At 40.6% G+C, this 14,562-nt stretch overlaps 1 protein-coding gene across 1 annotated transcript in view; it reads right to left on the reverse strand.

Moving 5' to 3' along the window:
- The window catches only part of msrab (methionine sulfoxide reductase Ab), a 29,202-nt gene extending 21,975 nt beyond the window's left edge, over positions 1 to 7,227 (reverse strand). Inside the window, exon 1 of the mRNA XM_077239713.1 lies at positions 7,003 to 7,227. Coding sequence (XP_077095828.1) covers positions 7,003 to 7,192 — 190 coding nt within the window. The 5' untranslated portion in view covers positions 7,193 to 7,227. The remainder of the gene's footprint in view (positions 1 to 7,002) is intronic.
- Positions 7,228 to 14,562: the final 7,335 nt, after the last annotated feature.

Genomic DNA, 14,562 nt, shown 5'->3' on the forward strand with positions numbered 1-14,562 from the left:
GGGTGGACAAACAAAATGTTTCCTGAGTTGGATGGATGAGGCCAACTGTGCCATACTGGAATTAGAGCAGTAAAGAGGAAGAGAAAAGGGGCACAGATGTGGGGAGGATTAGAGCTAAGAAGACTGAAGTGATTTACCACCTAAATCTCCAGGCAGCAAAGGATAGTGGTTTACACACAGCGCACTAATATTAGCATATGGATGAAGAGATGTGTCATGGCCCCACAAACAAACACACACAATAGTGCATTTAGGGCAACATGCACCCCATTCCCCCTTTAATCTTCCTAAAGTTTAAACTATATATGATAATGACCTGAATACTGAAAATCTGTCCATTACTGATTGCAAAAGCTCAGTATGAAAGTTAGCCTAGCGTAGCGTTGCTCTAAATCCCTAAGTATTAAACTTTGGCTGCGGACATGAATGATGCCTCAAATTTTGTGGCTTGGTAAGGAGAGGTGTGCCATTACTTTTTTAAGACTTCAGATTTTTGCCTGACAGACAAAAATGTGTGAAACAAAACCTTATAGATGTGTATTGAAGAAGGAACCCAAGCCATTTCTAGAAACCAGAAAATAATAGAGACTTAGGGGTGGGTACCTTTGATTTAGGGCAGTAAGCAATCAGCTAGCAATGACATTTTGCAAGAACAACAACATCTCACATTTTGTTCAGAAAATGTAAAAATCGTGAATCTATAGAGGTAAAAACCTATATATTCTCAAAATCTACTAGTAGGTGTGTTGTCTGAATGACTAGTCAACTAATCGGAAGCCCTGAACAATTAAAGTTTTGTTTTAATTTTAAAGGCACTTTATTTATATGATTTTGCATTCAAAAACAGCTAGATGTAGTGCAACAGACTTTTTCATTTAAAAAAAAAAAGTTTTTAATTTTGACACAGGCCCTGTTTACGCCTGGTATTATGCATTTTCGTTGATCCGATTACAAGTGGATGACAAGTGTAAATGGGGTCTAAAACGCTTTGAGCTAGTTCTCTTTTGAACAAAGGACTACTCTTAGCCTACCTAACTAGTACGTAATCATCGTGGGACGTGTTGTGTAAGATAGCCCACAAAGCAATTCAAACTTTGCTGCTTTGTGCTAAAACACATGGATTGCATTTAAAATCGCAGCTTCCTTTTCCGTTTTATTCGCTTCCTTTCCTGATCGGACGTAATCCACATAACATGGGACTACTATTTGTACTATACTTCACAGCTGATTCTAAATATGTCACTGGCCATGTCAATCACAGTGCTGATTGCCAACACTTTGCTAACAACTAACCCCAACCATATCCATCCTGCACCCTAATCTTACATGGATATTTCACCCAAAAATGAAAATTCTGTCATCATTTACTCACAGTTGATGGTAGCCATTGAATTTCATAGTATGGGAAAAAAATACTATGTCAGTCAATGGCTTCCGTCAACTGTTTGGTAACCAGCATTTTTTCAAAATATCTTATTTTGTGTTCAACAGAAGAAATAAAATTTAGATATTGGGTGAACTATCCCTTTTAACCAACTTCACCTTTTAACCTGCAGGGAGGGAAACTGGTTTGGGGGGGGGGGGGGGGGGGGGGGGGGGTGGGGTCATGCTAATTAAACCATTGCCACTAAAAATACTATAACAAATAAAATAAACCAATATAAACTAGCCAGTTGTTAGATGACAAGTTGACACAGTGAATTATATTATCCATTGGAACTGCATCCACAAAACATGCAGGCCAGAATTTAAAGCACAAAGTGTGTTTGGTTTCTTTTGCGAAACTTTAACCTGTTTTGCACACTGAGCATATTTAACAACAAAGAATGCTATTTAACATACAAGGAAATTAGATGACAAGCAAACAACTGAGAGACAAAGAAGACAGGCAGGCAAAAGCCATGCAACCAAATCAAGTTAAAAAAAGAGCTACTTGTTTTGTCACCTTGACAAGCAAAGCTTTCTTTTTTTCTTGTCGAAGTGAGGACTAGTGCATCACACACCTCTACAGTCACATTTGCCAAATCTCACTATGTTCGAACAGACCACCTGGCACTGACCTGCCAGCCAAGCGTACAATTATCCCATTTCTAATTTCTGCGAGGGAGGATCTGAAAAGAAAAGAAAAAAAAAACACATTTTCCAAAGAAAAAAAAGGTGAGAATTGGAAGATAAATTAATTTCAGAGTAAGTGATGAAGACAGGATTGGGCAGAGGAATAAAAGCGAGGGATGCGCAACAGATTAGAGCAGCGGAAATAAGGAGCTACAAATTTTTTGTCTTTCATTCCTCCATTCCTTTTGGCAGCAGATGAACACACAGCCGCTCAATCAAGTGAAGAAAAAAAATAACGTAACAAACGAACTGGAATGAAGTGAACCTAGCCAAGAACGCGCCAACATAACCAACATCCACAAAAGCTCTGGCACCGCAAGCCTAGTGTTTTCTCTCTCTACCATTCTACAACCTCTTCCCTTCACCTTCCCATAATGCCTTTCTCTCTCACTCTCTCTGTTCTATCTATCTCTCTCTCACACACTCACACACCAACCACAGCAGTGGGTATTTCTCCCGAGGAGCTCTGGCATGGCTCCAGGAGGTGCCAGTCTGCCTCCTTTAACAGTGCCCCGTGACTGTGCCAAAAGACGCCTTCGCCAACACCACAACACCTTACAAACCGCTCTGCCGAAAAAAGGACAGCGAAAACAAAAGGGAAAAAAAGAGGAAAAAAGAAAGTGAGGCAAAGGAAGGCGGGTGAGCCTGACAAAAGAACCAGAAGAGGACTTTTTTATTGGAGCGGCAAGATTGGAAAAAGGACCTTTCTTCTCCAAAACTTTTGTTATTGGAATGACCCTTCATAATCGCTCCACACAACAACTTTCTTGTGACCCAAGGATCTAATGTTAATCTGGACTTTTACAGCACGCTTCTGTTGTCAACGGTGCCGCCGACGCTTTAGAAAGGAAAACTTGTAACTCCTCTGTAACATTGGCATATGAATTAATTGTGATTGGTTGGATGCATATCACTGGTGTTGGATATAGGACTCCATGTTTACTTTGTGGCACCTTAGTCTTTGCAGTCGCTCAAATGTTACTAACAAACCAGACATGATGCAAAAATGATTAGATTTTGGTTGCAAAATTCAGACAACACAAAGTCACAAAAGAATCAACAGAATCTAGGTTTTCAAGCAATTGACCTATGACTAAGCCACGCCCCCAAACGCGATGAGCCAATCACAGTGCGCATAGCTCCCAATAGACTCGGACATTCTCTGCTTCCACTTCCATTGAAATGCATTGCAGTTAATCAGTTTCCATTCGTTTTTATATGTTTTTACTTGTCATTTTAAGTTTAAAATGATCAAACGGTGTGCATGGAGTACATGCAACTCCGACACTAGGTATCCCGAGAGGCTGGGTGACAGTGTGTATTTTTTACCTTTTCCAAATTAAGCCACATCTCAACCGAGATAAGTGTCTGCTCTGGATTAAGTTATGTGGTAGACCACAACACCAACTAAACGTGGATAAATTAAACAAGGATGTCTACATCTGTTCTGTAACGTTAAGTCAACAACGTATTTGCACGTTATTTTGCGTTGTACATCATGTCACTTAGCTTCATTAACGTATCTGTAAATAACCGAGATAACAAATGTTAGCAGTGTTGTGCTGAATGATTCATGTAAATACTGTAGCACCAAACTAATGGAGAGGAACTCTTGGTAAAGATGGTAAAAAGGCTTGTCCTGGAAACGTATGCAACTTAGACCTGTACATATTTAATTTGATCATGAACCATTAATTACATATTAAAGCACAACATTTTAGACAACTTTCTAACAAAACAACTGGGGAACTTTGTGGGTTTTTTTTTTAGCAAAACATGTAGCCTTTTCACTCCTCTTCAACATAACTAAATATAGCGCCTGCCACCGAATGTTGACTGTTTGTCTGAGTGAGTGGAGGGGGCGTGGCTTAGCCATAGGTCAATTGGAAAAGATTTCACTATTCGTAACCCCAACTAGTTAGGTGAAATATTGATTCACCTGATTCCATGTCCAAGCATATTTTCTTGATGGTAAAACATGTCTCCAGCTTCAAGTATGACTATATAAACAAATATACTGCGGAGAAACGGTCTATACCTGCGGAGTTTATAACTTAAAAAATCTAAGTAATATCAGTCTAAAAGTGTCTTAACCAACTGGTCTTCACGTTCTTGTTAAACATGGCATATTCAAGACCATTTCTGTTGGAACGCAACAACACCACCTCATGCTGGGTCAACTTCAATCAGCTGAGACACTGGAGTCACCGACAAGTTCAAGTGCCTGTATGTCCCCTGGAGGCGACTGCTGATGCATTCATACCATACTTTCTATTCAAACCTGTATCCAAGCAACCATTTTCTGTTGCTATGGTGAAGAATGGCCCCCCCTCAACACTACAGTTTGCAAGATAGTGCACTTAATCTGTGGAACACCTCCAGCATTCTGATGCCCGAGACAAAACATAAGCTAACATAATATAGTTTTAGAAAAGACAGTATTTTCAGAACCTAAGCAAACAAACGTCAACTTTCTGAAAGACTTGATGATGCTAAATCGAAGTATTGTATGCCAGTATAAAAGTGTTCACAGATGCACTGATAGCTGTACTCAGCTTGGAGACCCCAATAATATAGTCTATATTATAGATGTTTCAAAAGAAAATGACAGAAAGCTCATGATTTATACTGAAAGGTCAGTGTATTGTAAACGAAGGGTTTGGAATCTCGACCACTAACTCAAATGTTACGGTTTCAATCTCAGAAAGGGGAAGCTGAGGATCTGGAGAAGCTACTTTGATTTCAGTTTTACTCCTTTCACCACTGTGCCCTTGAGTAAAGCTCTTAACTGCCTGTTTCACGACGGACCGAGCCTTCTATTTGTGTATTCTATGTTGTTTTGGATAAAAAGCATGTGCTTAATACTTCTATGTACAGTATGTGGGAGTGATGGAAAACCAATAGCAGTCATCCAGACACTCTTTACAGAAATTGTTTCTTTGCCAAGGTCGCATGAAATTGCTCTTTAATGGCACTGATGTAGAATGTGCATTATTTCCAAGGATATACACACAATAAAAGAATAATAAGGCCTATTTGAATCACAAGTCATGCTAGTAAAGTGATTACATACTACAATACTAAAAAATGTTTTTTTTCAGAGATTTCATTTGATGACATCAAATGAAATGCATATTTTGACGTCACATTTAAATACACTGCTAATAAAGACATTTAAATAGAGAGGCGTGACTGTGGCGATGACATCAGTTCATTTTCTCAGGCTGTGCCAGCATGGCAACAGCAGGTATGGTTTGATCATCCTCCCCAAAACCCTGTTCCACCCCCCATGGATGCAGAGGCCCGGAAGCTTCCGCCATGCCGTGACAGCGAGCTGCTTCGACAGAAGGGCCGGGAACGCGTGACGGGGGCGGAGCTTTCATGCGCATAATGCACAGATGGGCCCCTGGACACTGCTAGGGCACCAGAACTCCCAGGATGCACCAGGCCAGCAAAACTGTCATGGTTATATCTGAAGGCACAGTCACCCGATTTATTGTTTGTTGGTGATTACATAGTTTCGTTGATTATTTACAGTGAGGAACTCCACAACCATTTTTGGAATAAGCCCAGAGAGTGCCTAGTAGTCAACTGTGCCGAGTTTTACTCTAAAAAGAACTCAGTCCTGCCAAGTAAGCCAAGAACTGATGAATTTTGTATGACCCCTTTCATCTAACCATAGCAGAGTATCAGACATGTAAAATAAGTGAATGTGGGCTTCACTAGCACACTAAATGTTTAGTTCTGAACTGTTTCAATGCTGCTTCTCATCAAATCATCCCAGCCTAATGAGAGTTTGACGTCACTGAGAATCAATCAAATATCCAAAAGAGACATTTTCTCGTTATTCTGTTTTTAGTCACTATGCTTTTGCTGACAAAAAGAAAAACATTTTGTTTTTTTGCCTTATTAATCTTTCCTAGGTAACCATAGTTTTGACTTTATTTACAACAGTTCAGCTATTGTTTCTGGGTAATTTCTACAATTTACTACTTTTTATGTCCTCAATACAAATTGATATTAATAATATTAAATTTCAATAGATTACAATTCTAATGGGTTAAAAGGAATAAATACTTTTTTATAGTGCACACTTTTGGCCTAAACAATTTTTTTTATCCATTTAAATAATTAAAAAATTAGTTATTTACAATATTAATATTAATAGTGAAGTTGTTTTGAGTTACTGTCCATCTTTCAATGTTTATCTAAATACTTGTAAAAAAAATAGATACATAGATTTAGGTGGTAAGCAGATTTTACTTGGTTTACTTCCCAACAATATCTCATCAGACAATGGCATTAATTTGATGAAAGTCGTGTAAAATGAAGTGAGATCTGTTTAATGTTATACTAATAACTTGAAATAACATGTTACTGTTAATTTGGTGTTTTGTCTACCCATTTATGGTTTGGAGCTTTAAAGATATAGTATCAAATAAGATTGAAGGACACATTTTCTCTCGATTATTAAAAAAAAAGTGTATAAGTAAATAAGTAGCCTGTTTTAGTTTATTAATTCTATAAGGTTATATATATAATCTTTTCCATCAGAAAAAAATATATTACACAAAATGACAGAACACTGAATAATTCTTCACTACACTGTATGAAGGACATTTTATATACATTTATTGTGACGTAACTTTAACTGTGGCATTATTCGGAATTTCGGTTACTATGGTTTTTATTTGAATGCGGAAGTTGTCGTATGTCCCCAGATGTGATGTGCCACTGGAGAGTTTATTCTATGAGAAACGCTATAGAGAAACGCACGAGTGTCACATCCACCTGCTTTTACATCAGTGTCCCTTCCAGTCTATGGTCCCTTCACATGTGACATGACCCACTGCGTGGCAGCCGAACTTCACGAAAGACAGAATTTACCTGCCACGACCATTTTCTCCTCCCTGCCCTTCAGTGAGCGCTCTTTGGCGGTCAAAATGCTCTTGTTTGCCATATTGAGCTGAGCGACTGTCACGCGCAGATCGAGCTGCAGGACGATGACGATGAGGATGATGATGATGATCGTGTGCGCTCCTGCTTGCAGAAATAAACATGTCCGCGCGGGCGCCATGGAGCTGAAAGGAGGGGTGAGGGGACAGCCTCGCCTACCTCATGAATATTCATCAAGTGATGGGGGACTTCGCTAGATGAATATTAACTAGCCAGAGGTTAATGTGACTTTGCCACAGAAGCCTCCCGTGCGGTATGTGCGGGTAAGAAATTGAATTAAAATAAATATCCACATTAAGATAGCAGTTCGGCATGCAAATGAGCGTCACTACGTCTGACTGCCGGCATAGCAAAACTGAGCATCTGTGTAGGCTACTGTCTTAGAGGAGCGCGGCTGCATACATTAAAATTAGCATCTGGAATCCATTCATCATGATTACTGCTATTTCTGTGCATGTAAATAATTGCATTATTCCCTTCCATTGCAGGCTGATTCATTCAGGTACACGTGTCAAAATAAAGGCACTGCCTGCCTAGCCTGTCAAAGAAAGGATGCTATGCCTTCCTGAAACATTCAAATCCTCGTTTAATTGCTGACAGTTCCATAAAAAATAAGTATAACACGAAATTGTCAATTTAGGTCATTGTCTAACCTTTTAATTCACTGTATGTATGCTGTGATTAACCTTCAATCCAAATATATTCCCTGCTTTAAAATATTAAACAAGGTTAACACAGACCACCAGTGATCCACAGAATCCCATAAGCTCAAGATTTGTAGCTGAGCTGTAGGCTAATGTCGGCATGTGTAGCCTTTCTTTTCTGTGTGTTTGAATACTCCTCAACAGGGTTGTTTCAACCATATTTTAACTATGGATGGATAGATACAGTAGGTAGGCCTAGCCTTAGTAGCCTACATACATGCATAGTGTAAACATCAAGAACATTTGTAAAAGATGTGGAATTATTCAGTTTTTCGAAAGTAAATAAACATTAGGCTTCTTCATATAGCCTATGCTCAAACTGGAGGAATGAATCAAAGACAAAGGTGGGCATTTTTTGCTTATTATGTTCACTTACAGCCTCTTATCTAAGCAAAACAGTAGGTTTGGTGCACCTGTAGCTTTGAAATCACCTTGCAAATTAGATATAATTACTAAATGCGGGCAGCGGGCAGGCAAGAGCAGCATGCAGTGCTAAAATAAAACCTGAGGGAAAAATCACTGGTTCATGGAAGCCGTGAAACAGTTAAATACCAAGAGTCATGAAATGAAAACGATTCCCATACATATTCAGTGAAGTCTTATCACTCTCTTTTCTTATATTTCTTATACTTCTCTTTTCTAGATATTTTTTTATGTTAAGGCTTTTCTCAGCAAATATTAATATATTCAACAAATTGTGTTTCCATTATCTGTAGAGGAGTTTTGGTGCAACATATTGTCAAAATAGATTGTAATAAACTTTACAACTTTATTTTTTAAGAAATCTCTCTCTGTGGTTTTGGTATTTGTGATTCTTATCCTGAGCTCTGTAAATTCTTAGTGGGTGGCGGGATGCTTAACTGGTGTTTCTGAATGGCAACAGAACTGTTCTTAGGAAGATGGCTCGTGGATTGAGCAAAAAAGAAAAAAGGTCTCTCAAAAGGAGTGAGGGGGTAGATTTGCAGTTATTTGCCTTCTCCTTGTTACCGTAAGAGGGCCATTTACGACTGTTCGTTAACATTTATGCTCTTTGCAGATGCTTCTTGTACCACTTCAGATCCAAGGAGTCTGATATGATGCAGAAATACAGGTTGAGAACGGAGAGAAAATTTAAAATAGGTATGCATTCAAAGAGAGAAAAGGTGAGCGCAAGTGATAAATGGATTTACAGAGTTAATCAGAGATTAATTAAGGCCATTTCTAAAGGGGTTTGCTTATAGTGTTATTGGCAGCAGGTTTGATGGGTTAGTTTTAAACATTGATTTGTTTTGTGAAGGCATTTACGTCAAAGTTTGAGAGTGTTGTTAAGCTTTGACTGCTTACGGCATACACACACATTTATTTCTGATTAACATGAAAAAGAAAATAGGCAGTCGACTGTTGGGTGTTTTAGCATAATTGTGGCTTTGCTGGTCTCACTCGAGTGAGATGCTTAATTAAAATAATAAATCACACTTCTGCGTCACCACTAAAGAAATCCTTTTTTTCTTTGCCCCCTCACTCACTCAAAACGAATCGCCAGTGTGTCGGTGAAGGTCACACTGCAACCACTGCGTCCAATCCAGGGCCACCCGCATCCACCCAATCCCACTTCAGGATTAGCTGGTGAACTCGTTAACTGGTTAGCAGATATCATCCTCCCCTCCCCCACCACCCTTGCTGTTTTTACCCTGGAGCAGCCTTGAGTAAGACACTCTTACCCCACATGGGATGGTCAGATTACAGCTTCCCCATAATCCTCCATGCACAGACTACATCTCTGCATCTCTTTCTCTCTCTGTTTCTATCTCTGGATACGCTTGAATCGCTCAAAAGTGTCCCATGCAGTAGACAGAGGGTTCTGTCAGGACCACTATTGTCAAGGATGATTGACAGTTAGCATACAGTTTGGATTGGCGGTATGGTTCTGCACTGGGCAAGAACTCCATGCCCATCCATCATGCAGCCTAGCATGGACAAGAGCAGGGAGAGCAGCGATACCCCCCCCCAATTGCAGATATATTTAATGTTTAATAATTTAATGTACATCATAATTAGAAAAATTAATCTGATTAGAACAGAGTTGGGTATAACGTGTTACAAAGTAACCCTGCGTGCTAATATTGCTCACTCGCTCTAGATTCCGGGAGATTTTAACTAATTTGCGGGCATCAGTGAGCCGCTATGCGGGAGACTTGGGATGTCTGCAATATTTAATTACGGAGAGAACTGAGTTTCACTTTGTAGTGTATTCTTGTAGTTTTAATCGGTTTTTAATAGGTAAAAGTAACTTGAAAGTAAAGTAATTAGTAATCTGATAACTCTTTACATGCAGTAATCAGTAATGTAATCAAATTACAATTTTAAAGTAGTAATTAGTAATTTGTAGCGGATTACTTTTTTTGAGTAATTTACCCAACACTGGATTAGAAGAGGAATATCAGAGGCCAAGTCCTGACTTGACGAGAGGAGGAGCTGGGGATGCAGGAGTGTAATTAGCTCTTGAGCAACGTGATTAATCTGCTTTAATACTGAATGGAACTTATATACTGGAATGCTGTGCTAGGCGTCGTATTCCTATAGGTAGACGTGGATCAGATGAGAGTTAGCAGTTGCGAGCTTGACTGACTGCCACTAATGCTACGCTTGATTTTTCGACCCTATTAAGAGATATTTCAATTTGCATGGTGTGAATATTCAGAACAGCATTGGAAACAAAACAATTGTGGAATAATGTATCATGGCACAGGAAGTGGACAGGGAAACTTACCTTAGTCATTGTGCACTACTTCAGTTCTACACATCGTTTAGTTCAAACAGACGTGATAAAAAATGGCCCAGCATTTAGTTTATTTTAATGCAGGTGTTTGTAGGTATGAAGTGCATGAGATGCAACCCTAACAAAGCCATAATCAAGAGCAGTTTAGAAGACATACAAAATAACCAAATCATTTTACTTTTATTTTAATATTGTCATCATTAAATTTAGGGGTCTGGAATATAAGTAATGATATTAAATTTAGAATATATTTTTAATGCATTAAAGACCTTTAAAAACTTTTTTTTTTTTTTACAAGAAATGTTCTTTTAAACTTTATATTTATTAAAGACTCCTGAAAAACTTAATCATGGTTTCCACAAAAAAAAATAAAGCAATACAACTGTTATAATATTATTAAATGTTTCTTGAGCACCAAATCAGCCTATTAGATTGATTCCTGAAGGATCATGCAACAAGACTTGAGTAATGGGTCAATACAATATATTGTATATTAATAAATTACAATATTACTGTTTTTACTGTGTTTTTGATCAAATAAATGCAGCCATGGTGAGCATAAGAAACTTATTTTAGAATATAAAAAAATCTTACCTACCCAACCACTATTGTAACGTGGGAGCAGGAATGAAGCGGAGAGCGAATCCAAATGCAAGCACTATTTTAATAATAATACAAAAAAGGTAATCTAGGGTAAACAAAGAAACTCAGAACAGGAACTCAGAACAAGAACAAGGAGACAGCTACAAGCAACAGCAAAACAACGACCGACAAACAACAACTGAAGCACAGGGGTTTAAATACACAGGCAAACAAGATAACAAAGGGGCGGGGCTAAATAGAAACACCTGGAGAGACTAATAAACAAGAAAAACTACAAAGGACTACAAAACATGGCACAGAACAGGAATTAACAAAAGTCCACACAAGACAAGGAAAACATAAGACAGGAATCGTGACATAGCCCCCACTTAAGGAGCGGATTCCAGACGCTCCTCATGAACAGTCCAGGAGGGAGGTGGAGCAGAGGCGGACACGGGGGCGGGATGGAGGGCCAGGCCCGTGGAGCGGAAGAGGACCTGAAGACTGCGGTCGGGTGGAGCAGGCGACCAAGGCGAAGCAGACGACCCGTCGGGCGGCCAGGGCGAAACAAAGTCCATCAGGGCGGCCAGGGCGGTGAAGGTCCCTCGGGCGGCCAGGGCGGTGAAGACCCTTCGGGCGGCCAGGGCGGTGAAGACCCTTCGGGCGGCCAGGGCGGTGGAACAGGAACAAACCCTGGCTCAGGAACAGGCACAGACGCCGGCTCAGGAACAGGCACAGACGCCTGCTCAGGAACAGGCACAGACGCCGGCTCAGGAACAGGCACCGGCTCAGGCTCAGGAACAGGCACCGGCTCAGGCTCAGGAACAGACACCGGCTCAGGCTCAGGAACAGACACCGGCTCAGGCTCAGGAACAGACACCGGCTCAGGCTCAGGAACAGACACCGGCTCAGGCTCAGGAACAGACACCGGCTCAGGCTCAGGAACAGACACCGGCTCAGGCTCAGGAACAGGAACAGACACCGGCTCAGGCTCAGGAACAGGAACAGACACCGGCTCAGGCACCGGAACAGACACCGGCTCAGGCTGGGAAGTATTGGCCCTGATAGGTGGAATGGGTGGCACCGGCTCAGGCTCAGGAACAGACACCGACTCAGGCTCAGGAACAGACACCGGCTCAGGCTCAGGAACAGGAACAGACACCGGCTCAGGCACCGGAACAGACACCGGCTCAGGCTGGGCAGTATTGGCCCTGATAGGTGGAATGGGTGGTGCCGGTAGGGCAAGGAGCTTCGGCGGCGCCGGCAGGGCCAGCAGCTTGGGCGGTGCCGGCAGGGCCAGGAGTATGGAGACAGCCTCTGGACTGACCGGAGGCTCAGGAAGGGCCTCCGGGCATTGCAGGATGCAGGAAGTCCTCTTCCTCCTCCTCCGTCTCCGAGAGGGTGCTGGGCTGGACGGGGCCAGCGGTGATGGCTCTGGGCTGGACGGCGCCAGCGGTGAGGGCTCAGGGCTGGACGGCGCCAGCGGTGAAGGCTCTGGGCTGGACGGCGCCAGCGGTGAGGCTTCTGGGCTGGACGGCGCCAGCGGTGAGGGCTCTGGGCTGGACGGCGCCAGCGGTGAGGGCTCTGGGCTGGACGGCGCCAGCGGTGAGGGCTCTGGGCTGGACGGCGCCAGCGGTGAGGGCTCTGGGCTGGCAGAAGTGACGTGAACAGTCTCTGGGTCGACAGAAGTGACGTGAACAGTCTCTGGGTCGACAGATGTGACGTGAACAGTCTCTGGGTCGGCAGAAGTGACGTGAAGAGTCTCTGGGTCGGCAGAAGTGACGTGAACAGTCTCTGGGTCGGCTAATTTGTGCTACTGGATTCATTTGTAGGTCGTCGTTCTGTAACGTGGGAGCAGGAATGAAGCGGAGAGCGAATCAAAATGCAAGCACTATTTTAATAATAATACAAAAAAGGTAATCTAGGGTAAACAAAGAAACTCAGAACAGGAACTCAGAACAAGAACAAGGAGACAGCTACAAGCAACAGCAAAACAACGACCGACAAACAACAACTGAAGCACAGGGGTTTAAATACACAGGCAAACAAGCTAAACAAGATAACAAGGGGGCGGGGCTAAATAGAAACACCTGGAGAGACTAATAAACAAGAAAAACTACAAAGGACTACAAAACATGGCACAGAACAGGAATTAACAAAAGTCCACACAAGACAAGGAAAACATAAGACAGGAATCGTGACAACTATATTGTAATTAATACTAATATTATAATATGCACACAAATATATATATATATATATATATATATATATATATATATATATATATATATATATATATAATTATTATACAAAAATATATTATAATTATACAAATATATATTACACAAATAAATATATATTATATAAATATTATTTATATTAAGTCTTATATAAAGTCTGTCTTTATAAAGTGAAGTTCCACAGATGTCCGCAGCTCAGTGTGCATGGTGAACACTGCTTAGGGACCTTCGGAACACAGCTTCTGTTTCCCCTCGTTTATTCATTTGATTTTTTCATGCCCATTCTTTCCCATATTATGCACAACCAAGAAGGTAAATACATATTATACATACAGATTCTAACTCCCAAGCAACAACAATTCTAGTGGGCATTATTATGTTGTAGGGTAAATCCACGCACACAGCTCCCCCTCTCTTTCTCTCGTCTTGTCTTCCTGGCCACCTGTCTTTCCTCCCACCCTTCTCTTGTCCCGTTGGAGCTCCTCTCTCACCTGAAGCCTTGTTTGGCATCCTGTGCTGGGATTATGTTTAATCTGGACACGTGCCACGGGCCTCCCTCCCTCCCCCTCGTAGTCCTTCTTTTCCACCCCGCTCTTGTGCAGAAATCTGTGGCTGTAGGCTTTTAGTGTCTCTTATAGGCATTTTACTCCAAGCAAAATTCACAAGGAAAAAAGGGGAGACGCTATGAAACGCATAAATAATATTTATAGAAATATAGCCAAATTCACACAAGCATGCTTTTTTATAATCTACTCTCTCACATTGAATACATGTATGTGTATGTATTGTACAAAACAAATCTTATGATCACAAAGGCTGCATATATTTGATCAAAAATACAGTAATAACAGTAACATTGTGAAATATTATAAACAATTTTAGATAACTGTCTTCTATTGTAATATATCTTAAAATGTAATTTATTCCTGTGATGGAAAAGCTGAATTTTCAAAAGCCTTTAGTGTCACATGATCCTTCAGAAATCATTCTGATATGCTGATTTGGTGAAATCAAATGTTATCAATGTGGAACAATGTTGTGTTGCGTATTATTTTTGTGGAAACCATAATGCACTTCTTTTTTTTTAACATTTATAATACATTGTATTATATAATATATTATTAAATGTGAGTATTTTATATTCATAAATGTTTTGAATATAATACAAATATTGAAAACAAACTGTATAATGTAAATGCAGTTT

Source organism: Siphateles boraxobius, unplaced genomic scaffold (assembly GCF_051911475.1).
Source record: "Siphateles boraxobius isolate OS27281-9 unplaced genomic scaffold, OSU_SipBor_1 22, whole genome shotgun sequence".
Lineage (NCBI taxonomy): Eukaryota > Metazoa > Chordata > Actinopteri > Cypriniformes > Leuciscidae > Siphateles > Siphateles boraxobius.